The 27,035-nt window shown below is 36.8% G+C and overlaps 1 protein-coding gene across 1 annotated transcript; it reads left to right on the top strand.

Moving 5' to 3' along the window:
* Positions 1 to 11,346: 11,346 nt before the first annotated feature.
* On the top strand, positions 11,347 to 27,035 carry LOC119776498 (guanine nucleotide-binding protein subunit alpha-11-like). Its single transcript, XM_038274906.1, has 7 exons — positions 11,347 to 11,583; positions 15,040 to 15,224; positions 17,139 to 17,293; positions 21,970 to 22,098; positions 23,396 to 23,525; positions 23,607 to 23,760; positions 25,751 to 27,035. The coding sequence occupies exons 1-7, from the start codon at positions 11,466 to 11,468 to the stop codon at positions 25,936 to 25,938; spliced, it is 1,059 nt and encodes a 352-aa protein (XP_038130834.1). The 5' UTR covers positions 11,347 to 11,465; the 3' UTR covers positions 25,939 to 27,035.

Genomic DNA, 27,035 nt, shown 5'->3' with positions numbered 1-27,035 from the left:
AGAGTATGTGTAAATTGAGTCAGTTTTGTAGGCCACTTTGCTTTTACACAAAACATTTTTTTTTATTGGACTAAAAACAGGACTTTACCCTTAAAAAGTAACCAAATAACTTGTTTTCTTTGAGCCACATAAGCTGTATGTTTAGTTTAGCTGCTTTATGTTTCATATGAGAAAAGTTGAAATTATAATAAACTTGTTATCTTTTCAGACTGTGTTCCTTATGTATTACATTTTATTACTCAACTGTTGGTGTTTGTCATAGTGGTTGTAATAGTGGTTACTGTTGGCTTTCTAAAATGAAGTCTTTTTGAGAACATATATGTGGTAAGACTGTTAAAAAGAAAATGTGACTACATTTAGATGTTAGTCAAAATTTTTTCAGTTTTTTTTTTTTGTTGTTGTTGTGTGTGGGAACTTTAGATAAGAAGAATTGCCTTTATTTTCCCACAGTGGTGAAATGTGAGTGTGATGGTGGCAAAAACAAGTAGACAGAAGACAAACAACCTCACACAAAATAAGAACAGAAAAATAAACGTTGAATCTAACTCTACAGCAGAAAAAACAAACCTAGATGCCTCTCATACAGGAAAATAAACATTTCAGAATAGTCTGAAGGTGTAGCCATTTTATTTGTACAGTGAAAACACAATTATTGGAGCACCCAGTTGTGGATAGATATTGCAAATGGACCTCAGTCCATCGATCTAGGATTAGATCTGTTGCTGAACAGAACAAGCAACTGCATAAAACTTGATGAGTTTCACATAAATTATTAAGTTACTGTAGGATTGTGGATTTATAAAATAAGAGGTTGTAATGCAGTTGTATAGTTAGACAGCAGCTACAGTGGGACTATTTGGCAAATATGTTAACAGAAAATCAGCCCTTTAACATAAAAAAAGAGAGGAACTCAGGCAGGTTTTACTTTTAATAGGGACAAATAATGATTTCAACAGTTTATCCTTCCAAACATTAAAAGCAGCTTTGTGTTTAACCAGTATTAAACATATAGTTCAGCAAAATTATTTTCTAAATAATTGTTAAATTAGACCAAGGAATAATTAAATAAATGGTTCAAAGTTTTGTGTGTGTATTACTTTGACTTAAAAAAAAAATAATAATATATATATATATATATATATATATATATTTTAATATTAAATATTCAAGACGACAACAAATAGGTTTCATGGTAACAAGCTTAAGCTTATCTTAAACTTAAGCTTTATCCATTGGCAGACTCATTTCCATGTAACAGGAGCAAATAACAGAAATTAACTTTGGCAGAAAACAACATGAAAAATGCATTTATTGGTAATAGAAGCTGAACTATAAAAACAACCACGGGCCAGATATGAAGAACAAACATAATTAAGCTTTTTTTTTTTATATATAATATGTAAAACATGTTCACAGATAAAATACATCAACAACTATTCAGTGGGTTAATTATCTATGGTTGTTGTAAGATTACATCAAAGCAAACAGCATTAACAGCTTTGTCAGAAACTACCGGTATGTATCACATGCTAGCTTCAGCTTGTAACAACAGAGGTCCGTTTCCCTCACTGATCTCTATCTATGCACCGGATCGCTCATTGCCCGAAAAAGGTGAAGCCACCGTCTAACATGCTGGTACTCCCCACTCCCATCTAGACACGCAGTAAAAATGCCTACATCTGTAGCATTTAGCCGTAAAAATAAGCAGTTTGCTGGCTGTGGAACACGTTCCACGGGTAATTTTACAGTCAGTTGGTGTACTGAACAAGAAAATCCACATATAACCAATGTATTCTATAGTATAGTATGCAGAGTAACATTAGTCTGGCTATCTCTGACCGACTCTTAGATATCAACTAAATTGGCCATTGTCATTGTGTCTAATGTAAGAAAATAGAAAGTAAATAGAAAGTAATTCACTGTGAAATGCCAATGTAGTAATTCATTATCAAGTGGATGACTCAGTCGTTTTTGTAGTGTTTGTTGAATTTCCCATTTAAAAAAAAACTCAGATTATAATCTGAAACTTTAAATAGATCTAGCCCAAAGTCTGCATCTCTGAGTTTTCGGTTTATCAATGGCTGCAATGAATTAGTTCAATCAACACCAAGTAGAACCACTCAGAATTCAGCACGTGCGCAATGAGCATGAAAAGCCATTATTAGCGGAGCCCCGATCGACGAGTCACCATGACAACAGGCAACAGGAAGTACATATTTCACCCCACTGAAATTACAGATTTTAATGCAGAAATGAAAATATAGAACAGTGATCCAGCTTCAATGGAGAGGGAGATGGTGAAGGAGAAGATTTTTGCTCAGTTAATTTAGTTAATGCGTACGTTTATATGAAGTGGGCAATGGCAGGCTGTTTTTATATTTATCAAAAGTACTCCTCTTTGTTGTTCCGTTTGTAGATCACTAAAATAAAAATCACACTCCTAGAATGATCTGTAATGATATATTTTCTAAATTACATTTTTGTAGCAGAAACTGAATTTTAGAAAGTAAAAACACAACATGATACTGGTAAGAATAAAGATTTATATATCTAGAAATGTTAACATATTTTAAGTGATAATATTTTATCATTTATCAGCTTGACTGAATATGTATTTATGATATCTGAAAAAAAAATTCATAGTTAAAATAATACAAATGCTGACCAATATTATCAGGAATATGGAGATCTAAAATAGATTTAATGACATCCAGAATGTTTATTCTAGATGTTAATGTAAGTGTAAATTGTCATTTAGACAAATAAAAAATGTTTTTTCAGATACCAGGAATACATCTTCAGTAAAACTATCAAAACGGCTTGCCATAGCCTGTTGTGACAGCGATAATATTGGATTCTTTCTTGAATGGTTGTAAATCAATGTATCTTCTTAAGTGAAATCCTCTGGCAGCAGGCGTAAATGAAGTCTAAAAACGCTGTTATAATATATAGAACCTGTTCATCATCTCATAGGTTCCTCCTCATGTTGATTGATTTAGTCTGTTTTTACACTAAATACTAATCGGGTATTGGCAGCCGCACTTCGAATGTTATCACCCCAGTAAATGGTTGTTATTAGAGGCTACTAGACTGCCTTCAGGTTGTGCCAGTAGGCTCATTAGGTTGGTATCGAGTGAATCCTAATCCTAACCCTAAAGTAATACCTTTTCCCCCATCGAATAAATGAATCTATTTACGAATATTCTGAAAATAATTTCAGTAATTCTTCATGTACTGTAAATATAACTACACAGTAAAACTACAACAAATATCTGAGTAAATCAGGAAATAAAACAGAGTGATTGGCTGTAAGGAGAGCGGAGAGAGCAGACCTGCCACTGACCAGGTTAGCTCTGGGGAGGATGTTACTGTTATGACTAGGGTGGCCATTTCTATAGCACCAAAAAGGAGGACATTGTGCGGCATATCAATAAATTACTAAGGTGTACATAAGAATCGGGTAAAGTCACATTTATAGCACAATTCTTAGTAGTTTAAAGAGGATGCTTGTGTAGCTGAATAGAACAAAATATTAAAGAAATGTAAAAAAGAATTGGTTCCCAGCATTTGTATTTATTTAATACATTGTGGTGTTTAAAAAGTGACCATTTTTTAACACGATTAATTTGCGCAGAACTGCTGCAATTGATCATAAAGCAGTTGTTTGGAAAAGAAGCTCGAGAAAGAGCTAGAGAATAGGACGATGCAAACTGCAAAAAGTGGCTGGAAAAGAGGAATTCATGACATGGCTGCAGCCTGTCGAGAGTAAAGATGATTTCACCATGTTCTCTATCTATCCATATCTATCTATATATCTATCTATCTATCCATATCTATCTATATATCTATCTATATATCTATCTATCTATCTATATATATATATATATATATATATATATATATATATATATATATATATATATATATATATATATATATATATATAAACTTGAGTCATGGAACTGTGCTTACAGCTCCTTATTTCATGTAAACTAATAACTTGTGTACATGATACTTGTTGATGGCATTAAAATTATTTCTAATAGCATTAAAAGAGCATTAAATTAGAGTTCCTCATTCCTGTATAAAACCTGTGAACGCTTAATTTAATCTGACATATTAAAAAAATCCCCATCATCATCCAGCAGATGTTCAGTTTCTGCCCAAATATTTTCTTTCTGTTGTGGATTTTTGTAACAGGGATAACTAGGATCATCCATAGTTTGTATGAACTCTGTTTATTCTCTGCTTCCAAACTCATCATCTCTTCATCCATTCCTGCAATAAGAATTTTCTTTTAAAGTTGTGAGATTCACTCTAGAATCTCACAACTTCTTCCTGGTCTGTCTGCATCCAATTATTTAATTAATTGCTCTTAGTTTTTGGGAATATATACAAACTATGCTCTAATTTCTAGATACCGATCTGTTTTTACTATAATTTAATTTGACAAACCGGGTCTTCTCTACATTCTTTTTTCTGTTTGGTGCGTTTGCAATAGCGGGTCTTGATCTGGACGGACCGGAGGGGTGCAAAAAATAGCTCAGCTCCGTATTTTGACGGTGAAGGACGGAGAAGACGTACGTGGGCGGTGACGAGCGGAGGATGTGGAACAGCTCTCATTGATTTACATGACAGACAAGTACTCCGTACGTGAGCGGGGCGGAGCGCTGACGGAGTATGTGGAATCTGGGGGTAAAGGAGGACAAATACACGTCCGGCTGGGTGCAGCGCCGGACGCCGGACAGTGCAATGAAAATCCGGACTGTCCGCCCTAAAGCCGGATATCTGGCCACCCTAGTTATGACTGAAACAGAAGTTGAGGAAACTCTCTTTGTGAACTGGAAAAGTCAGACTTTCCATGTTTTCAGGATTAGAAAACTTAAGAGTTTTCAGTAAACCGTCTTCATGAAAAGGACCCCTGAACTTCATTTAGCATCATATGTATGTTAGCGATGTTTCTTTACCCACAGATAAAAAAAAAATAACATTGCAAAATGATTTGATATTTCTTGCCATTTATTTCAGAATGTTAGAGTAATATATACCCACAGAAGCACCTTCAGTCAGAGACTCATTTCATCACGCTGCACCACAGAGCTCTACAGGAAGCTATTCCTGCCTGTAGCCATCAAACTGTATAAGGCTACGTTCACACTGCAGGCCTTAATGCTCAATCCCAATTTTTTTGTGAAATCGGATTTTTTTGCATGTCCGTTCACACTTCCAAGTATATGCGACTTGTATGTGATCTACTGTGTGAACTGAAAGCGTTCAACCGAAGTGTCCCGCATGCGCACTCGAGGACGCGATGACGTCACATGTAGCAAGCGTCCTCAGTGTTTGCGGAAGTAAACATGACTCGTAATACCGCAGCGTATATTGCGTTCTTTAAGTTCTTCTCCAACAGGAGCAGGCACATTACGAATGAAATCTTTTTAAGAAGATCAAAAAGAAAGAGAGCCAGATTTCTTGCAATGGCGTTTTGTGGGGCAGTAATAGCAACGTCCGTACTGAGCTCTCTATTGACTGCTCTCTGTGTTATCTTCCGCCATGGTTGTTAGTTTTTCCCACCTCCGCTTAGTAGGACGCAGATTAGTAACGTTTAGTAACATTTGTCAAGTATCAATGACGTGTAGGTCGGATGAATGCGACCTGGCCGTACAGACACAGGTCGCATTTGAAAAGATCAGATACGTATCGGATTCAGGACCACATACGTTCACACTGCAGCCTGAAGTGACCCAATTCCGATTTTTTTGCCCATATGTGACCTGTATCTGATCTTTTTATGACAGTCTGAACGACACAGATCGGATTTTTTCAAATGCGACCCAGGCCACTTGGATATGTGGTCCTGAATCCGATACGTATCTGATCTTTTCAAATGCGACCTGTGTCTGTACGGCCAGGTCGCATTCATCCGACCTACACGTCATTGATACTTGACAAATGTTACTAAACGTTACTAATCTGCGTCCTACTAAGCGGAGGTGGGAAAAACTAACAACCATGGCGGAAGATAACACAGAGAGCAGTCAATAGAGAGCTCAGTACGGACGTTGCTATTACTGCCCCACAAAACGCCATTGCAAGAAATCTGGCTCTCTTTCTTTTTGATCTTCTTAAAAAGATTTCATTCGTAATGTGCCTGCTCCTGTTGGAGAAGAACTTAAAGAACGCAATATACGCTGCGGTATTACGAGTCATGTTTACTTCCGCAAACACTGAGGATGCTTGCTACATGTGACGTCATCGCGTCCTCGAGTGCGCATGCGGGACACTTCGGTTGAACGCTTTCAGTTCACACAGTAGATCACATACAAGTCGCATATACTTGGAAGTGTGAACGGACATGCAAAAAAATCCGATTTCACAAAAAAATCGGAATTGAGCATTAAGGCCTGCAGTGTGAACGTAGCCCAAGTGGCCTGGGTCGCATTTGAAAAAATCCAATCTGTGTCGTTCAGACTGTCATAAAAAGATCAGATACAGGTCACATATGGGCAAAAAAATCGGAATTGGGTCACTTCAGGCTGCAGTGTGAACGTAGCCTAATTCATCTCTGTTACAGTCATTTAACTTATTAATTACTTATTCCCTCACTACACTATGTGCAATAACATGGTCATGTGAAATGATATTAATTTAGCTACTGAGCAGCATTGTAAAAACAGTTAATTGTATACACTGAAATCTTTATTTTATCCTTGCTCTTATTTCATTCTTATATTTTATTTCCCACTGTTTATATGGGAAGGGATTTAATACACTGTTTATAGGGGAGGGGTGTGATTTTACTGTTGGGTTGTAATTTAACTTATTTTACTTTGTCTTATTTAATTTAATTTTCTCTTTACTGTAAACAGAAATAGCTCCGGTTTTTCATTCATTCATAGGTCTATGTAATTTTGATTAATAATTAATTTTACTGGGGATGAAAACCTGATATCTAAATGTGTATCAGAAAATCCGAGCTCAATACTTGGTTGCTTCTTTTTTGTGTGAATTAATTCACACTGTCCGTTTGCTGGCCATTTAGTACACTAATCCTATGAGCAGTATATTTGCAGTAAAATTACACGCTGGTAAACTTGACACAATGGACAAACACCTGCAGATGACTAGATGTCCCAAATCATTGCTTACTGTGAAAATATCCCTTTGGAGTTCAAGCAGTTTAGATTTTGAGTTTGTCCACTCTTCCTCCAGACAATGGGACCTTGATTTTCAAATGAAATGCAACCTACTGTTTTTCTGTAAATAGAATTTTGAATCACTGATTAGTGTTTAGTTCTCCTCAGAACAGGTCAGACCCTGATAGTGTATGTGTTTGGTTCCTCTGTGCGTAGCTGGTCATAATGCATGGTCTCTAGGTTCAGCCCATTCCTTTTAAAGTTCCTCAAAGTTCCTGCATTGATTTGCCTTAATCATCCATCTAAGGCAATGGTTATCCTTGTTACTGATGCACATTTTCCTAGTGCATGCCCTCCTTCCACTCACCCTTCCATGAGTATGCCTGAATGCAGCACTTTCTGAACATTCAGCTTCTCTGTTGCTTGCTCTCCAGGTGCATGATGCCAAATATTGTATTCTGGTCATCTGTCAAGTCAGCAGCCTCCACTGACAATTGTGTAGCGTATTGATAAGGATTGAAAAAAATGAAAGGGTATTGATTGTACTGCTGCGATAGGTTGGTTTGGGAAAAGCAACAGAGTTCCACTGCACTACAGCTGAATTTTCTATTTCAACTGCCTTTCAAGCTTCCCCATTTTCCTTTCAACCCAAATACTTCATTATTTTTTGTTCGGAGCACATGATTAGTCGCAGGTCATTGTACTTAAAATTTTTTGCTAAACTAATCAGGATGACTATGTTGCTTGACTATGAGGCCTATGGACCTATGCTGCCACATTACTTTTTCAGCCAAGTTTTTATTTTTAATATTTTATCTGTTTCTTTCATTATGGGATTAACAAGCAAATTCTACACTGACACATTCTGATGGAACAATTTTCTTAATTGGCAATGATACACAATAAGATGTTGTACAAATTATGCACCTTATCCATTTGGAAACTACCAAATATTTGGAGGTCCACAATTCTTGTCCTGATATATTGTTTTTCCATTGACCTTTACTGATTATAAAAAAGCGTTTGTTTTGCAAACGTAACTAATTAACTCAAAGATTGTGAATTAACCTACAAGTTTAAAAGGTAAATCCCAATCTATTAGACCTTCCCTATTTGTTTAAGTACATATATAATTTTGGCAATTCTGACTAATTATAAACATAAAAACTAGCTTGTCAAATAGTTGAAAAAAAATGTTTCTTAAAGAATGTATGTAAATATCTGTTTCACTTCTATTCAAGACATTTTTTTGTGCTTGTCTTTTTTTTTTACTGAACTCTCTAAATGCATGCTGCCTGTTTGTCTTCTTGGCTGCCTCCACTGCTCATCTGGAGTCGTGTTCTTCCTAAAATCCTCTGCTGTGAAGATTCCATCTGACTGAAGCCCTCAGGAGGACGACCTTATTTTTAGGATGGTAAACAAACCGATAAAGTGGGCTAAAGAAATATTATTTTCAGAGGACAAACACCTCAAAGTGCCATTGCAGTTACACATTACTTTAAGAGGACATTTTAAAGCAGTGCTTCTGAAATGAAAAGTTGAACACAAACTGTAAGTCATAAAAAGTAGAGGATATTAAAAGTAGTAAGTAAAAGTAGAGTAGGAACTAAATATATAAAATTATTTACTGAACTGATATATACTTTATATAAGGTTTTTGAAGATGTGTGTTGTAAATATAAGTTACATAAAAAATAGTTAGATCAGGATTTGATATTTTTACAAAATAATTTTAAAGACATACAGTACGTAAGATTCATTTCGATTGCAGAAAAATATACGACATCAGTTTGAATAGATCTTGAAAAAAGAACAAAATATAGTGTTAATATTATGATGTGTGAGTCTGTACCCTAATAATGTCTGTTTGTTGCGTGTCAGAGGTAATGTTTTCCCAAGTAGTTTATCTAATTAGGACAGTTCCTCTGTCCGGATATACAGTTATCATGTTCATTATGTACATACCAGAGATTTGGGAGTGAAATCGAGGCACAGACAGAGTGGATCATTCTTAACAGATCCACTTACGCTTAAACACTCAGTTTGATATGGCTGGAGCAAGGGATATCTCCTTATTTACAAAGATGTTTGATGTAATGATGTGGTGATGTGGCTGGAGTTGTATAAAATGCTTCTTTAACTGTGATTAGGGCGACAGTGGCGTTGGATGTAGGAGTTTGCCCTGAAATCGGAGGGTTGACGGTTCAAGCCCCGACTTTCAGTGTCGTTGTGTCCTTGGGCAAGACACTTCACCTGTATTGTCTACTGATGGTGGTCAGAGGGCCCGGTGGCGCCAGTGTACGGCAGCCCCGCTTCTGTCAGTGAGCCCCAGGGCAGCTGTGTCTACAATGTAGCTTGCCACTATCAGTGTGTGAGTGTGTGTGTGAATGGGTGAATGAATGTAGTGTAAAGCGCCTTGGTCAAGTCTCCTAACTTGAATAAAGGCGCTATATAAGTACATGCCATTTACCATTGGTTGCCTTCTGTGACCCAAAGCAACTTCTCGTGATCTTAGTAAGATAACAATTTTTATCGAAATCTGTTGTCGTGTCTCGTGATTATTTAATACATATACATTATGAGGTGTTATTTAAAGAGTCCCCAGTGATCTCTTCTCAGGAAAAGAACCGAAGAGAGAAAGCTTAAAAGTCTAAACACAGAGCTTTCTATGACAATAGAAATTCTGTCATACGTTTGTCTCTAATCGAAATAAATCCAAACATTCTTATTAGAATGACTAGAAATAAAGTAAAATGGGTTATTAATATTACACATCTCTTTGGTTTAGGTTCCATTTGATACTATTAAATGAAGTGTAACAGGGTGTGCGTATTTGCTTCCTGGAGGATCCAGCTGTATAGGTCTATTTTTTATTCTGGACTGAAATGAGTCATCATGCAGGTACGAGCCTATACAGGTCCTATGATCATCAACAATGTTTCTTGGATAAACAGGTTATTGCATCCATTACATAAGACAACAAATGCTTGATGATAGACAGGCTTTGGTTTCTCTGGCTGTCTGGTTCTCATTTAGCAACTAAGACTTTCTACAGAAGTGTTTGGCTACATTGGAGCGATTTGTTATATAAAAACATTATAAATACTGGCTGCATGCAATATTGTGGCCATTGTGAAACCATCGATTAAAAATAATGTGGAAGACTCATTCATCCTTAATATTCAGCCATTAGGGTGAACTTTGCCAGTTCTACAAAGTTATTCTATAATAATCCTGAGTCTGTCTCATTCTCATCAGTCTCCATTACTCTGTTCCAGTATTTTTGCAGATTGTCATCTTCATCGCTCTTACTTCTGATTAATTATCACTCCCTGTGTACACTACCATCCTTTCTTAAAGAGATAAATGGTAAAGAACAAGGGTCATTTTACTTTTATGGGAAAGAGATGTGGAAAAGATATAAATGAATAAATAAAACAAATTTTAAGGTGTCATAGTAATCAGATAATAGTAGCTTTATGTTGTCCTATTTCAACAAGTTTCTATTGAATTTAAAAAGGGAATGGTAACCAAAATGTTTACTCTTGTGTTAGTGTGATTATATTTTTCCAGATAGAAAAAGGTCCAATTACTTTTTGGAAAATTTCTTGTTCAAAGAGTAAAGATGCAAGGAGTTGAAAAACAGAACAAAAAACAGGCTATATATTCCATATTGTCCTCCCTCCTTCGTAGTGTATGTTTAAGCAGTGCATAGATAAAAAATGCTTTTTTTGATATACCTGATGATTATAAGTATTATATGGAATCGTTACTCTAGAAGTGATTTAGAACATTTTATTTTTATATTATTTTTTATTCTTCAAAAAGATCCTTTATTTTTTATTTATATTTAATTATTTTTATCAAAATATAACAGGTTAATTTAAACTGTGCAGCAATGAAGACTATAATTACTGATTAAAACCATAAATAGAATAAGTTATTCTGGGTGTGCCAGTAATTTGTTTGTATTCCCTGTCACATTTTGAAGCTTAAGAAACCAGATCATATAAATATCTTTTATTTTGTTTTCTCAATCATTGAGTTGAATCGTCTTAGGAAATATTAGGAAAGGAGTCTCTTTCACCGAAATATTTTTTTGAACAGGGGTTGAAAGGAAGCAGTTACTAAACACACCATGGCCTTTCAGTCAGAACCCGCCCCCTGCAGGGCAAGGATGCAAAATGTAGTCAAACTGGAAGAATGGCTTTTAAAATATAATTTTCTTCCTTCTTAAGTTGGTAGGTATGAAAATAGTTTAGGTATTATAATTTCATCTGTAATCTCCAGCCCAGTTTAAAGAGCCGCAGTTGCTAAACTCAGTCAACCATGGACCTTTGTTTGTCCCCTGAGAAGCAAGAAAATCGGAGGATATGCAGAGAAATAAACAAACAACTCAAAATGGATAAAAAAAAACTCAAACGGGAGGTGAAACTGTTGTTTTTAGGTGAGATCTTACAAATAATCTACTTTTTGTGTTCTTTTTTCCCCCCTGGTCTAACCTTATTCCCATTCTAATGAGTCAGACTAATTTTTATTGTTATTCAGCTATACTCTAGTGTTGTTTATTCACTTTTCTGAATATTTTTTTAACCTAATCAACTACACCTGTTTTAAATCTGTTGCTTACTCTCTCACCCCAATTTGTCAGAGGCTCATAGTTAAGCTCATTATTGTTAGCTTGCTATAGGATCTCATCTTTTTGTTCTACATGCATTTCGTCACAGGTTTGTCTTTGGAAAATGTATCTGCATCCTACTGCCTGCATATGGATCATTGAAATTACATTTAACTATAAAAAAGCAATCAGTAGATATCTAGTTTTCTAATTTGAGTATCCACATCCTGTTATTTTTCAACATCTTAATTTTGTTGTGTGACAACGACCTGAGAGAACAGATTTCAAATTGTTCTGAGTACAATTTTTTAAAATAAGGGAATAGGTTGCCTATATTTTATTTGCACATTTACTGAATCCTGTAGTTTTAGAAATGAAATCTAATTTTCACTTTTAGATTAAAAACTCATATAAAACCTAGATCAAGCAAAGGAATATGATGAATTGCCTGATAAGCCCACTTTTGCTTCCAAAGTAATCCTCATTAATTTAGGCTTCTACTGCACTTGATCACTGAAAGTAAGTTGGGCAAATGGGCCTGAGATGTTTTCAGCATCTTTTCAAGTCCTGTAAGGCAAGGTGGGCTTTAATGGATAAGAAATTATTAGGCAATTCTAAAGCCAAGTCAACATCTCAAACTTGCTTTTGCTCTTGTCAAACCAATCCTGAACCAGTTTATTCAGTGGGAGGGTTCATTATTCTGTTCAAACAGGTTGCATCAATAAGGAAAATACTGCTTACATTAAGGAGTAAACAAAGTACGAAATAATGTTTGAGAAGGTGTTCAGTGTCAAAATGGGAGATAGCTCTGGCTAATTCTTATTCAGAAAACATCAGAGCAGGCAAAGGCATTTCTGCAGAGAAGACCGAGCAGTGATGATCATTTACAAGGAAAGACAATTTAAGTACAGAGGAGAGAGCCTGATGTAGTGAGATGTAGTGAACTGTAGTGAGCAAACAATCAGAAGTCTGTCTTTTGGTATTTCAAGAATAGTTAGGACTATAGGTGTGTGTAGGAAGATAAAGTTGCAGCACTAGAAACGCTTCAAATGTGGAGAAACCAGTATCGCAGCAGAGACATGTAAGTTATTTCAGTGGCAGCTGCTGGTCTCTGAAACAGGGGAAGCTCAATGCCGTTAATTAAATCCAAACGTAATATGTTGCATTAAGAAAGGTTAAAAACATGAAACACATCACTGCAAAGGGGTAAAAATAGCTGTTGTGAAGTGCTTTAAAATAATATTAACATCAAACTACGACAAGAGTTCAGCACAAGATGACTGATCTGGGTAAATGACTGGCTTGAGTCTCATAAGGAAAATCTCCCCACTGGCTGGCCACTGTTAGTCAAATAATTTAGTGTGTCCTGTGAATCAGCATTGAGTAGACAGCTTCATGACACCCTTCTGTCACACCAATCTGTCTACTTAGGCAGCAACACTGATTGACATTTAATTTCACATGCTGTTGTGCAAACAGAACAGACAACAGGTGGAAATTATTCGCAATTAGCAAGACACTCAATCAAGAAGTGGTCTTACATGTGGGGGCCCCAGACCACTTCTCAGTACCCATTCTCTTTGGCTGATGATCTGGTCACTTCTGAATGTTGGTTGTGCTTTCACACTTGAGGTAGCAGGAGACCAACTCTACAACCAACAAGTGGTTTAGGTAGTGCACCTCATCCAGGATGGCACATCAATGTGAGCTGTGGCTAGAAGGTTTGCTGTGGCTGTCAGTGTAGTGTCTAGAGGATGGAGGCACTACCAAGAGACAGGCCAGTACACTGGGATATGTGGAGGAAGCGATAGGAGGGCAACAACCCAACAGCAGGACTGTTAACTCTATCTTTGTGCAAGGAGAAACAGGAGCAACACTGCCAGTCCCGAAAAATGACTTCCTTTTGTTGCATCCACTGATGCAACAAAAGGACTCCACATTAGAAACCAACTCCATTAGGAAGGTTTGAGGGCCTGACGTCCACAGGTGAGGGTTGTGCTCACAGCCCAACACAATGCAGGATGTTTGCCATTTGCCAGAGAACACCAGGATTGGCAAATTCACCACTGGTGCCCTGGGCCCTTCACACATGAAAGCAGGTTCACATTGAACATATGTGACAGATATGACAGAGTCTGGAGAGACTGTGGAGAGTGATCAGCAGCCTACTACATCCTTCAGCGTGACTGGATTGACATTGGGTCAGTAATGGTGTGGGATAGGCCATATAGCCCTCCATGTGCTCACCAGAGGTACCATGACTGCCATTAGGTACTGAGATGAGATCCTCAGACCCCTTGTGAGACCATATGTTAGTGGCCCAGTGTTCCCCCTAATGCAGAACAATGCTAGACCATATGTTGCTGCAGTGCCAGCAGTTCTTGCAAGATGAAGGCATTGAAGCTATGGACTAGCCCATCCTCTTCCCAAACCTGAATCCGATTGAGAAAATCTGGGGCATCATGTCTCGATCCCCCCACCAACATCATGTTTTGATCAACCTAAAAGTCAAGTTTTGGGGCTGTGGGAGGAAGCCAGAGTACCGGGGGGGAACCCATGTATGCACAGGGAGAACATGCAAAACTCCATGCAGAAAGACCCCAGGCCAGGAATTGAACCCAGAACCTTTTTGCTGCAGGGCAGCAGTGCGACCCATTGCAATAACACAACTATTTCCCTACTGAAGCAATTATTTGTGAAAAATTTTTTTTTTTAAAAGATACATTGTAAATATTTTTAGAGAGAATGGGGTCCGTGGAAATAGATGGTTTTAAGGGTATTTTCTGATATTCACAATCACATTGCAAGGCAGTGGAGCTGAATCATCGTCATTATTTTTGTCTATTTGCTCAAAATTTCAGCAATGGCTTGAAGCTAAGAGTTTCAAAAAAGTTTACTTAGGTACTCCTTTAGCCTAAGTGTGGATCAAGGGAGCATGGGGGCAGAGTCGAACATCCCTCTGGAGAATTAGGACACTATGCACTCATACCAATCAGTTTAAATACACTATTGAAATTTTACTTAAGGGCAAAACTGCAGGAAATTCCAATACAATCCTAAAAAAGTACACTGAAGCTTGGGGTTCTGTATTTTACTAATAAAGCTTTTGCTTGAAAAAATTCTATGTTTATTTTAGAGACTCATTCACGTCCAAACAAACAATATTATCTATAATCCAAATAATCTATGCTACCTATGTGTCTAAATCAGGTCTAGTGCTATATACTGATTGCACCATTTCTTTCATACTTTATTCTGTTTTTCATATTTTTGACATTTTCCCAGGCACTGGTGAAAGTGGGAAGACCACCTTTATCAAACAGATGAGGATCATCCATGGTAAAGGATACAGTGAATCGGAGAGAAATGATTTCACCAGTCTGGTGTATCAGAATATCATTACAGCCATCCAGGCACTGATTCAAGCCATGAGTATTCTGAAGATGGACTATCAGGACAACCAAAATATTGTAAGAACTAATTTACTTTTGTGAATGTTTTGGTATATGTGGGACAAAGAATATGAAAAAATTAGGCAGATAGAGAGAAATAAAAAATGCTTCTAGATTTGTCTGAGCAATTTTATTACTGATGAAATTCTCTTTTCTATATAAATGATAAATAATTCTAACCCTAGAAAAATACAGTAGAGTATGGCACAGGCCATTGTTGGTTCTCCCATTTTGACAACTATTTACATGCATGGTTTAGTTCTCTCTCTCTCTCTCTCTCTCTCTCTCTCTCTCTCTCTCTCTGTCTGTCTGTCTGTCTGTCTGTCTGTCTGTCTGCCTGTCTGTCTGTCTGTCTGTCTGTCTGTCTGTCTGTCTGTCTGTCTGTCTGTCTGTCTTTCTGTCTGTCTGTCTGTCTGTCTGTCTGTCTGTCTGTCTGTCTGTCTGTCTGTCTGTCTGTCTGTCTGTCTGTCTGTCTATCTATCTATCTATCTATCTATCTATCTATCTATCTATCTATCTATCTATCTATCTATCTATCTATCTATCTATCATTCACTACAGTTTGACAATTTAGCAAAAAAAAAATATATATATATATATATTTATACAAACTACTCTCCTTTGTGAGTATTTTTCCCTATGGATCAAACTATTATTGATGAGAACAGCCCATTGTTTTTCAAACCATGTCTGTTCCTATTGGCCAACGCTCTGACCAATGAGCGCAAATGACTGTGACGTAGTAAGAGACTGAAAGCTGGTGGGGGAGTGTAAACAAACAGCCTGTCGGTAAAACGGCGAATACGTCCTTCTTCAAAATGAATGAGCGTAGAACCTCTTCCTGCTCACATTTCAACGAAAACCCCAAGTCTAATCCTACCAAAACTGACTCCAAAGCTGAGTAAATGAGACCTGTTCAATAGTTGTTGCCATCTTTCTTGTTGGGCTTCTCCAGCGTTGCGTAGCTTTGTCGTCACACCCTCAAAATCCCACCCGCTTTCCATCCAGAAATTTGAAACACATCTCTGCGTTGTGATTGGCCTGCCAGTTCTAGGGCCTGGTGGATGGATCGAGGCTAGACCACTCACAGACCTAAATGATTTTGACCACTGGCAGGTGGGGCTAGTTTACTAGGCAAATCCGTATAAATACTGGATAATAATATACTATATAAATATATATAATATTATAATATATAATATTTATAAAGTAATTCATAGGTTATAATGTTATAGCATATGAATATAAAACTTTATAATATCAATATTTAATTGCAAAATATATAACTTTGTATATATTTCATGCCCTCAAACAGTCCTTCTAGAGCTAACTTCAAACATCTTTTTTAAAAGCTTCTTAAGAATATTCCCACTTCATTCTTTGTTAACATAATTTTCTCTATCTTCCATTTTGATTTAAAAAAGTTTGTCTCTGCTGCCCCTTTCACCGTAGCTCACAGCGATATCTAGTCCTTGACTGGATTTTGCAATGCAAATGTAAAAAGTATGTTTTTTAACTTTCCCTTTGCTTCAGTTGCATGGGTTACGCCAATCAAATTTTTATGAATTTGTCTAAATCTTTCCATTCACCTCACTAAATTTGCCACCTTTGCCTCAATTTGCTTTGCTTAGCTTCACTCCATAGCCACTCTTCTTCTTAAGGACAACATAGGAATCCTTCATTCATGTTCGGTTTAAACACAGTTTAAAGTTTTATAACAAGAGCTTCAATATTTGCATAACATTTGCTTCTTTTAAGTCTTTTCCATAAGACTGTTATCCCAATATGAGTTAACATGTAAAATTCTTGAACAGCCGCATCTCAAAAGTGATGATCTGTTGAACCTGTTCACATCACTTTTAGGAGATCTAATAAAAAAGACAAACTGCGTCAGTTTGATACCACAATGGATGTGCTTGGGATATTTTTCAGAGCTATGCTGAAAAATTGTACTTCATGGATTCAGTCAAGGTGCAGACTTTGGAGAGCTGGCAGGTGGATGCCATTAGGAGAGTATGGAATGACCTAGGGGTGCAAAAGTGTTACGACAGGAGAAGGGAGTTCCAGCTGTCAGACTCTGCAAAATAGTAAGTTTTTTTTATTTTTCATATAAGATGTTTTGCTTTAATATATGCTATATGATTGCATTTCTTTCCATAGAAATTAATATATTTTGCTTTTTCCTCACTCTCTGATTTAATGCTTTCTGTTTTGGGTCAGTAAGGAAACACAATTTTGTTATGTTATTATTTAAACCCCACAACTACTTTGTTTCTACACATAGTATGACGTCATGATTGCCACAAATGTGAACCACAAGCGTATATTATGCTCCACAGGCCCATTGGGATCACATATTTTTATTCACAATGTAAAGGGAAAGCTAAGTGTTTACACTTCCCTGCTTTCCTCTCCACAAATCCTTCCTGAGAAGAGATTAAACACTTTAAATAACACTTAGACTTGGACAAACTTTATTGTCATTTTGTATGCAGTGTACACAAAATGGGATTTTTTAAGAATGCTTACAACTGTGTAATGATATTGCAATTAGAATAAGACAAACATTTTAATATAAAGTGCAGCAGTGATCAGAATGTAAACAACATAGAGGAAACAAGAAACCAGGTTAAATAAGGGTGCAAAAGGGCATTACTATGAAAATGTTCAGTGCAGTGCAAAAATAAATATTGCAGTAGAAACATTGAGTTGTGTCCTATTGAAGGATATTGAAGGATAATAAAAGTTGAGGCGCTGCAGCCTCCACACCACACAGTGAGACAGCTGGTCAGAACGCTCTCTATGGTGCTTCTGTAGAAGGTCATGACAATGGGTGGGGGCAGGTTTGCTCTCATCGTTTTTCCCTGGAAGTACAAGCGAACATTAGCAGCCATTCAAAATGGCCCTTCATATTCAAAAGCCAGCAGAATGGTAGCCCACTTCCCTGCAGCTCCCAGCAAAATCCCATCCAACTTCCAGCCACTAGTCTTCTCCTGGGCGTGCAGTTTTCTTTCTCTGACTCTACTGTACCCTTTCTCTGAATTACAGGGTCTGACTAGGAGATGATGCTTCTCTTTAGACCTTAATGTTCACAAATCATGACAGAAAGAATATTTTAGTACAAATATTGATGTTAAAACAAGAATTGTAGGTGACCAGCCAAGAACCAGCAAAGGACCAACCAAGGGCCTATCAAGGAAAGTGGGGAAATTTTGAATGGCTACTACTGTAGCCTACAACACCTTCCAATTTATATGTACAGTATTTAATGACTATAAAAGATGATGGCTGGTTTAACATAACTTTTTATGGCGATAGAAGAGTATCAGTGTTCACAAACTCACATATGTGCTCAACACATGCAGAGGAGAGAATGTGCTGGACAAGATCCAACATCCACAGCACAATCCACACATGTTCATCCTGTGCATGCGTCTAAATCCTATCCTGTGCATGTGTAGATTGTACTGTGTACGTGTGGATATTTTCCTGTGCATGTGTGTAAATCCTACCCTGAGCATGTGTGGATTGTTCCGGGCATTTGTGGATCTTGTCCTGTGCATGTGTTGATCCGATTTTTAAGTGTGAAGATTGAGACTCAATAGAATATATTCTTACTTAGACAGAGCAATGCCTCAGGTTACAATAGCAGTTATTAGCATCTGGCGTTAATCCTCATGACTAGAGCCCTGAATAACACTCAAAGAAGCATTTATACATCTCCTTACATGCATACTGACAGAAAACTCCATAAAATACAGGAGAAAACATTAGCCTTAATACTTAATAGATAATCTCAGTTTTAACAAGCACATACATAAATAATAAAAAATATCCTAAGAACCACAAGCCTATATATGCTGATTGAGCATAAACTACACATGCACATTGAACGTCCCGTGTGCACAATTAATTGAACACCAGCTCAGCCGAGCTGACAAGAAGCAGCGGGGTCTTCCACTGAAATTTAAAAAGATTATATCTTAAAAACGAAAGCAGCACAACTGAGTAAATCTTCACCAACAAACCACTAACAAGTAGAACGTTGTTGTTCAATTTGGGGCTTAATGGGGGGATAGGTAAACTCTGGATTAGCTGAAAAATAATCTTTAATATCTCTGAAACAAAAGTAGCACACATTATAATTTCAACTGTAAAAACCTGCAGTGACGAAAAACTTCTGTATAAATCAACTTTATACCAGCTTATTTGCTTCCTTGAGTTTAAAACAACTTTTGTTTTATTAAAATGAACAGAAATCTAGCCTGCAGGTGTAAAGGCGCCCATACAGAAAAAACAAAAAAAGAATTTGATCAATATGTAATTAGATTTATACTACACTAGGGTTCTGTTGTGGGGGTATTTAGATAGCCTTTTCAAGCCTAAATTGAATTGCAGCTCTTGGGACAATCAGCAGACAAAAACTGACATTTATGACACTACTGGTAGTACCATGAAATTACTTAAAAGCAAATTCCTGTTACTGACAAACAGACAGTGCTGCAGACAGGAGGCTTCGATTGGTCAAATCTATATCTGCTCTACACTATCCGTACTTCCTTTTTGAAACCTTACTGCCTTGTTTTGTTTGATTGACCGCCATTGTGGTAAACGACTCGTGAAGATGGACCAGCTAGAAGAAGTGCGCAAGAGCGTTGGGAACCTTTTTCCACCTGGATTCTCGCTCTTTTTCGCCCTCATGTTCCTCCGTTGTCGCACAAACCTGCCTCTTGCGTTTTTCCACCTCCTAACCGCCTCGGCCGTATCTAGACCCACAGCTAGTCCATGATTGTCCCTCTTGTGTTGTGGCGAGGAATAAAATAGCGCAGACCATGCTTCAAAATTGGGCATAAATCAGAAATATCTGCCTCAAGCTCACTGTGACACACTGCTGTGGGAATATAACCAGCCCTTTAGGGAGAGCACTTGTTTTGAACAGAACATGCCTGGGGCAACCTTGTTGATTGACAGTTTCCTCCAGACAATTATTTGTTTTGTAACATATTTCTTGTAGAACACTGTAGGCTCGTGTTTGGGATTCCTCAGCTTGGGAGGGACAACTGTAAAACGTCACACAACTATTTCCTTTACATTATTGCTGTAGCTCTATGGAATCCTTTTTACTCAGAGTTGACTAGGAAAATATGGCAGACTTGGAGGAGGTCCCCTTTAAAAAAATCTGCTTGGAGCCCTAAAGATGCTTGAAAGTGCTTGGAAGTGGTAGATGGCTTCTCACCATGAGTGGGGTTTGGTTGGAGGTTTTCTTCTCCTCTATCACTACATATGCTCAGCCTAAGAGCTTGCTGCAAAGATAAGAACACAAATCAAGCATTAGTATATTGTTACAACATGCAAGTTCAGGCCAAATAAATGCTGTAATGGCTAATTTATACTCAAACATGTAATATACTAAACCAGGTCATCTGCATGTGTGTTGCAGTGAATGCCCCTGCCCCATCCACAGACACTCTGGTGCACCTCTCCAATATTGTAGGTGCCCGCAGACACAAGAACGCTGGGCCCCTTTTTCCACCTGGATCCCCACTATTTTTCACCCTCATGTCCTTCCGTTGTTGCCCAAACCTGCCCCTTGTGTTTTTTCACTTCCTCAACGCCTTGGCCGTATCTAGACCCACAGCTAGTTCGTGATTGTCCCTATTGGGTTATGGAGTGGAACAACATGGCACAGACCACGCTTCAATATTGGGCATAAATCAAAAACACTGCGACACACTACTGCGGGAGGATAACCAGCCCTTAAATCTTTGAAATGATGCAATCTGATCTGAACTTGACCACACTGTTTGATAACTAATATGTAAATGGAGTCTGTATAGCTGACTCAGTCCTTCACTTGACTTTTTCATTTAAGGTTTTGTGTTTTGATGGTATATAAATAAACAGGATTCAACTGAATTGAGGCAACATCCAAAGTTTGCACCTTGCCTCAGTTGATAATCTCAATTAGTTGAGAAGACGTAATCCTGTACTTGCAAACTTGACCGTCTTCCCATCCAGTTGATTAAATGCTTTCTTCCCTCTGTATTACCTTTCATTGCTGCCATTATCCACCCCTCCTTTGCCTCCAGTTCCACTCTGTCATTATTTAAATCTTTTTGCAGTTACCCTAATTCTCAAAAAAGCTGGTTCAGATCCCAATGATATCAGCTTCATTAACTCCCTTTGAGGTAATACTTAAACTCCAAAGCACTACTCCTCACATTAAGGGTAAACCCATCATGTAGTTCTCACGTCTCACTGACCTCCTTCATATTTACAGATCAGCCAAACTTTCAAATCCTCCTCATCCTTTAGCTTTACTGTTCTTTCAGTTCCTCTGACTTTTCTCTTCCTGCTGACATACACAGCAGTGACTCTTTGACTTTGTTAAAATCGCACCTCAAGACCCATTTTCTTAAAATGGCTCTGCTGGCTTTTTGTTAAAGGTTTTGTTGGGATCTTTTTGGTTTGTGACTCATTTTTTTGTGTTGACCTTAAGTTACCTGAAGGGGGCCTAACAAATACAATGTATTATTATTACTACCAGGAAGGAAGCTAAATTGTTTCAGCACAAATGAGTTTTCTAATTTGAGAAAAATAAGAGTCAAATGTTACGTTGCTGTTTTGTAGAATGTGTAATGGCTTGATCTATACATGATATAGCACTCAAATGTATTGTATAAATTAACTTGAGCAAAGTTCAATTTCAGTTTGTTATGTGAGTGTTCTTTAATTAAGTTTCTTTTTTCCTTTATCCTATCAGTTTTTTGAGTGACATCGACAGAATCGCGGGCGCAGGATACATTCCAACTCTGCAGGACATCTTGAGAGTCAGAATTTCCACCACAAGCATCCAAGAGTACCCGTTTGAATTGGAAAAAGCCATCTTCAGGTAAGACTTCTGTTTGGTTAATTAGTTGTATTATTAAAAAAAAAAACACCATAAAATTTTATAACTAAAAATTAGCACGAGTTGCTTCATGTTTTGAAATACTTTGCCAAACGTATTGCAAGATGTAATACACACATATGTAAGTAATAATTAATAAAAACTAGAAAACATGGAAGTCAGGAAAATGACACTGATTAAACTTCATGTAGATTCATACATATGATTCATATATATATATATATATATATATATATATATATATATATATATAATAAACTTGTAAACAAGTCTGATGGAGCTCCTAAACACATTTTGTTGAGCAACACTTTGAGGCCATCACTGAAGTCAGGTGATTTCCGTAATGTTCAGGAAATGTTCAATAAGACTTCTGCAGCAGTTGACAGGTATGTTGGTTCACTGTTCATAAGCAATGTATTTTAATTTGTGTGGGACAGTTCTTTTTTTAATAATGATTTTATTTTTATTTTCAAATGATCATTATGTCATTTTTATTTACTATTATTACTTTTTTCATTTTTTTGTTGTTCTTTGAATTACTAGTCAATTTATCATTTTCTTTAATGAGAAGGTATGTAATCTTTCAAGCACATCTGTATATAAACTGCTCTCTCAACCATCTTTTATACTCCTGGATGAAGTGGGTGGCTTCTTTGCCTCAAGCTGTATCTCTTAATCATATAATTTCGGGGCTGAGATATTTGAAGTTTCTCCAAGTATCCCTTGGAGCAACTTCTCCTTTGTAGGGGTCACTGCCCGAGTGCTCCAATGCACTCGGGGCAATGAGGCAGGAGGGTGAAGGCACCACAATTGCCTTCACCCTCCAGACTCTATAGTTCTTCCTTTAGCACTTGGTATTTCTCTAGTGTACCATTTCGTTTTATCGAGATGTTTCCATCATTGAGGATGGCCATATTGATTACTACGGCTTTCCCCTGCTGCTTACAAATGATGACAATGTCCGGTTGGTTGGTCACAACCATTTTCACTGTTTGTACGTGGAAGTCCCAAGGGATAGACCTTAGACTTTGGACAGATTTTATTTGTCATTTTGTTTACACAAGTGTAAAACAAAAAAAAATTTGGTTTGGAAACAGCTCACTGGACGATTTCATCTTTTTAAAAGTGCACCCTTTAAAAATAGTAAAAGCGACTTTAAATTTACAGTTCTAACATCCGAACAATGGCTTGGGAGGTTTTGGACTGAATGACAGCACAGAAGCACTGACCATATACATATATGCATATATGTACATATATAACATTTCTGTGTTTTTAGGATGGTGGATGTGGGCGGCCAGCGTACAGAGAGAAAGAAATGGATCCATTGTTTTGAAAATGTCACCTCCGTCATTTTCCTGGCTGCACTCAGTGAATACGATCAAGTTCTTTTTGAGAGTAAAAAGGATGTATGTTCTGGTCTATTGGTGTTTCTATTCCTAATATTTGTTTCCTCAAATTTGGTGTAACTGTACTTATCTGTGTTTTAGAATCGAATGGAGGAGAGCCTCGCCCTGTTCAGGATGATCATTTCATGCATTTGGTTTAGGAAGTCCTCCACCATCCTCTTTTTGAATAAAAAAGACCTGCTAGAGGAGAAAATCAAAACATCACACTTGGCAACATACTTCCAAGACTTCAAGGGTAAATGATAGTATTACTCTTGAATGTCTCATTGCAGATCTATAGTTATTTCTTTATTTATTTCTTTGAAAAAACAAAAAACTTTTTCCTGCATCACTATTGATATGTATGATAACAGGCCAAAAGCACCTCTTGCTTCGTTTTTACATTGATCATGGTCACAATAATCCCAGCATAGAATGATTAAATAGATAGATATTAATTTTTTAATGATATGTATGCTGTTAATAGTGATGCTGCCCTCTAACCAATTGGTGACAGACAACCTTGTACATTGCATTTCGCAAAAACTAGTGACAGCTGGAACCACATCTATGCAGGTGCTGAAAACTGATTCAGTAAGACGTAGCTGTTACTAGAGGATAAGCCTAAAAAGCAAGTAGAGCTGTGCTCAACAAAAAGGGCTAATAGGCTTGTTCAAAGAGAATGTTCTCAACCCATAAGTTTTCGTTCAAAACACTTGCAGTACTTATTCCTTATTTCCAGGATTATTTTCTGTTTCCCAAAACGCATGACTTGTGTTTTAGACTTATAATCCACCAATGAGCAGCCTCCCAATGAGGGGGTAGCACTGCTGCTTTGCAGCAAGAAGGTTCCGGTTCAATTCCCGGCCCAGGATCCTTCTGGGGTCATTCTGGCGTCATTCTGCATAGAGTTTACATGTTCTTCCTGGGCATGGGGTTCTCTCTGGCTACTCCGACTTCCTCCCACAGTCCAAAAACATGACTGTTAGGTTACTTTGCTTCCCTAAACTCTGCGGTGTACCCTACCTCTTGCCCGTAGACAGCTAGGGATAGGCACCAGCAACCCTTACGACTCCAGCTGGGATAAAGCTTGATGGAAAATGGAGTGGATGAAAATGCAACACTTTTGCATTTGACGAAAACCTTGTTTAAACCCACTAAGAATTGGCTTTTAGTGGCAGTGAGAACAGCCAACTGATTGTGTCAAAGGATTCGAGACTGGTTAAAAGTGTTTTATCTATACAAAGCTAGCATATTCTCATGTACTCAGAGCCCAAGAGCATGACAGTTTTTGGCCCCTAAGGTTTAAGTTTGTTAATTCATGTTTGCTTGCACTGTTTGTCTCATTCCAATAAAAAAAAAAAAAAAAAAAAAACGCTTCTCACCCAAGTAGTGCTGGAAATAGGCATCAGCCTTTTGCGTCTTGTTAATCTTTCTTTTTGTCAGGGCACATAACTGCTTACACAAAACCAGGGTATCTGGAAGTTTTTTTCCTTTTACAACATCCTTCTACAATACTGATACATGCATGCTCAGTATTAGGGATTGCTGCAGAATCAGTGCAATCAGTTGGGTTTCCTTCAATAGAATTTACTGGGCTGCAGTGTGTATTAACTAAGACTAAACTGGAATGTTTGTAATTGCCTTTTAATCCTTCTGAAGGAATATGTTGAAATGAACTGAAATGATCTGTGCTACAGACAGGAATAAGTCATATTTGTTAATCAGCAATTTACCTTTTGTTATTTTCAAATGAACTCTTCATTGTGATGTTATTTTACACTAAAATCATGCATTCTGTTTCAAAAAATTTAGACATACTAAGTAAAATTTCCATAACATCTTATATTTTTTATTTTACAATAATTGAAAGAGGAATTCCAGCTGACACCTGAAATTTTGTTAAAACAGATACAGTAAGAATAGCTGCAAATATGCAATTTAATATAGAAGATGTTAAGTGAGTATACGACAAAGATATGATTATTTAATTAAAAACAGTAACTCACGATATTATAGTTAATTTTACATAAATCATTCTCAATCAAAACATGAGTATGTCAGGAAGAAGAATACAAAGCTAATTTAAACAGCTGTTTACAAACACTTTACTTATTATTTTAAAGGGATAAATACAACATGTTAGAAATTAAGGCATAGAATTTAAATTATTTGTTTTTAAATGTGGATGATTTGGAAGTTGCCTTTTTATTTATGCTGATTTTGAACAACTCTCCCTCTTACAGGACCTCAAGGCGATGCTGAATCAGCAAAGATTTTCATCCGGCAGATGTTTATCCAGTTTAAAAATAAGGACAAACCCCTCTACACACACTTCACCTGTGCGACGGACACTGAGAACATCCGGTTTGTCTTTGCATCTGTCAAAGATACAATCTTAGAAGAACACTTACTCAATCACGGACTTGCATAAACCAGCATGAAGAACTTGTGTGTTCACAGATTATCAATATAATATCACATTAAATGTATTTAAATCAGTAGAAAATATTGTTCTTCAAAAAAATTTCTTTTGTAGAGCCTAGAATAAAATTTTGGGTTACAATTTCGGATTATGGAAACCTGGGGACAGTTTCATGTTTCAACAATTTCAGTAAATATTCTTGTTTTCAGTAAATAAACAAAACAATTAGATCTTTATGCCTTTATTATACCTTTTCACTGTTTAATTTTCCCTGCATTGTTATATCCTGATTTTACTTTTATTGTAACTTTACATTGTGTATTACAAGAAATTACTATTTTTTATATATTTTATTTAGAAGATTGTTCCGAAATTGTTCATTCTACTTATCTAAGTAACACATTTTGTCATTACCTTGGGTTTTCACTTTCTTTCACAAAGTGAAGCAAAAAAAGCTTTTAAGTAAAGTATGAATGTGACAGCAAATATTCATGACAAGAGCACACAGTTCCTATTTATAAACCAATACTTAGAGAAAGGTTGTCTAAAGCTGGATTAGACCCAGGACAAAGAGTCCAGGTCAAAGTCCTTATTCAAAAAACTTCGGCAATTTGATCTACACTGACCAAGAGATTTTAGTTGTTTTATTCTAGGTCAGAAAATGCTTCTTCTAGCTAAATGTTATCTTCTTTGTGAAGTTTTGTCATAATTCTTTGAAACTGAATAATATGAATTTTTACATTCAACAAAGATCCTTGTTTCTGATAGGAAATATCAGAAACAAGAACCTTATCTTTACCTCCCTCCATAGATTCAAGTCCAGACTGTCCTTTTCTGAAGTGAATTTGACTTTGTTGTTTCAGCGGGAAATCCTTGGCTACTGCTGTTTTTTTTGTTTCTTTTCCTTCACAAATGTTTGATCTCTTTAATCTGTGTAATTTGTGATTTTTCCACTTTTTAAAAGTTCTCCCGGTAAGCATAAACAACTACTTGGCCATGTTTTATAATAATTTAATATATATATATAAATTATAATATATTCAATATTCACCCAGTTCTCTGTGTTAAATGTTATTTAATAAAATAATTTGACTGCCATATATTGT

The sequence above is a fragment of the Cyprinodon tularosa genome, unplaced genomic scaffold (genome assembly GCF_016077235.1).
Source record: "Cyprinodon tularosa strain WSP-4 unplaced genomic scaffold, ASM1607723v1 ctg94, whole genome shotgun sequence".
NCBI classification, from domain to species: Eukaryota; Metazoa; Chordata; class Actinopteri; order Cyprinodontiformes; family Cyprinodontidae; genus Cyprinodon; species Cyprinodon tularosa.
The sequence above is the reverse complement of the archived record's forward strand: the minus strand, read 5'-3'. Positions and strand labels throughout refer to the sequence as shown.

Excerpts from the sequence above, each read along its gene's own strand:
- LOC119776498 (XM_038274906.1), top strand. The coding sequence starts at position 11,466 with ATGGACCTTTGTTTGTCCCCTGAGAAGCAAGAAAATCGGAGGATATGC. Across the intron at positions 15,225-17,138 it reads ATCAGGACAACCAAAATATT|AGCTATGCTGAAAAATTGTA; the intron begins GTAAGAACTAAT and ends GATATTTTTCAG. Across the intron at positions 22,099-23,395 it reads TTGGAAAAAGCCATCTTCAG|GATGGTGGATGTGGGCGGCC; the intron begins GTAAGACTTCTG and ends CTGTGTTTTTAG.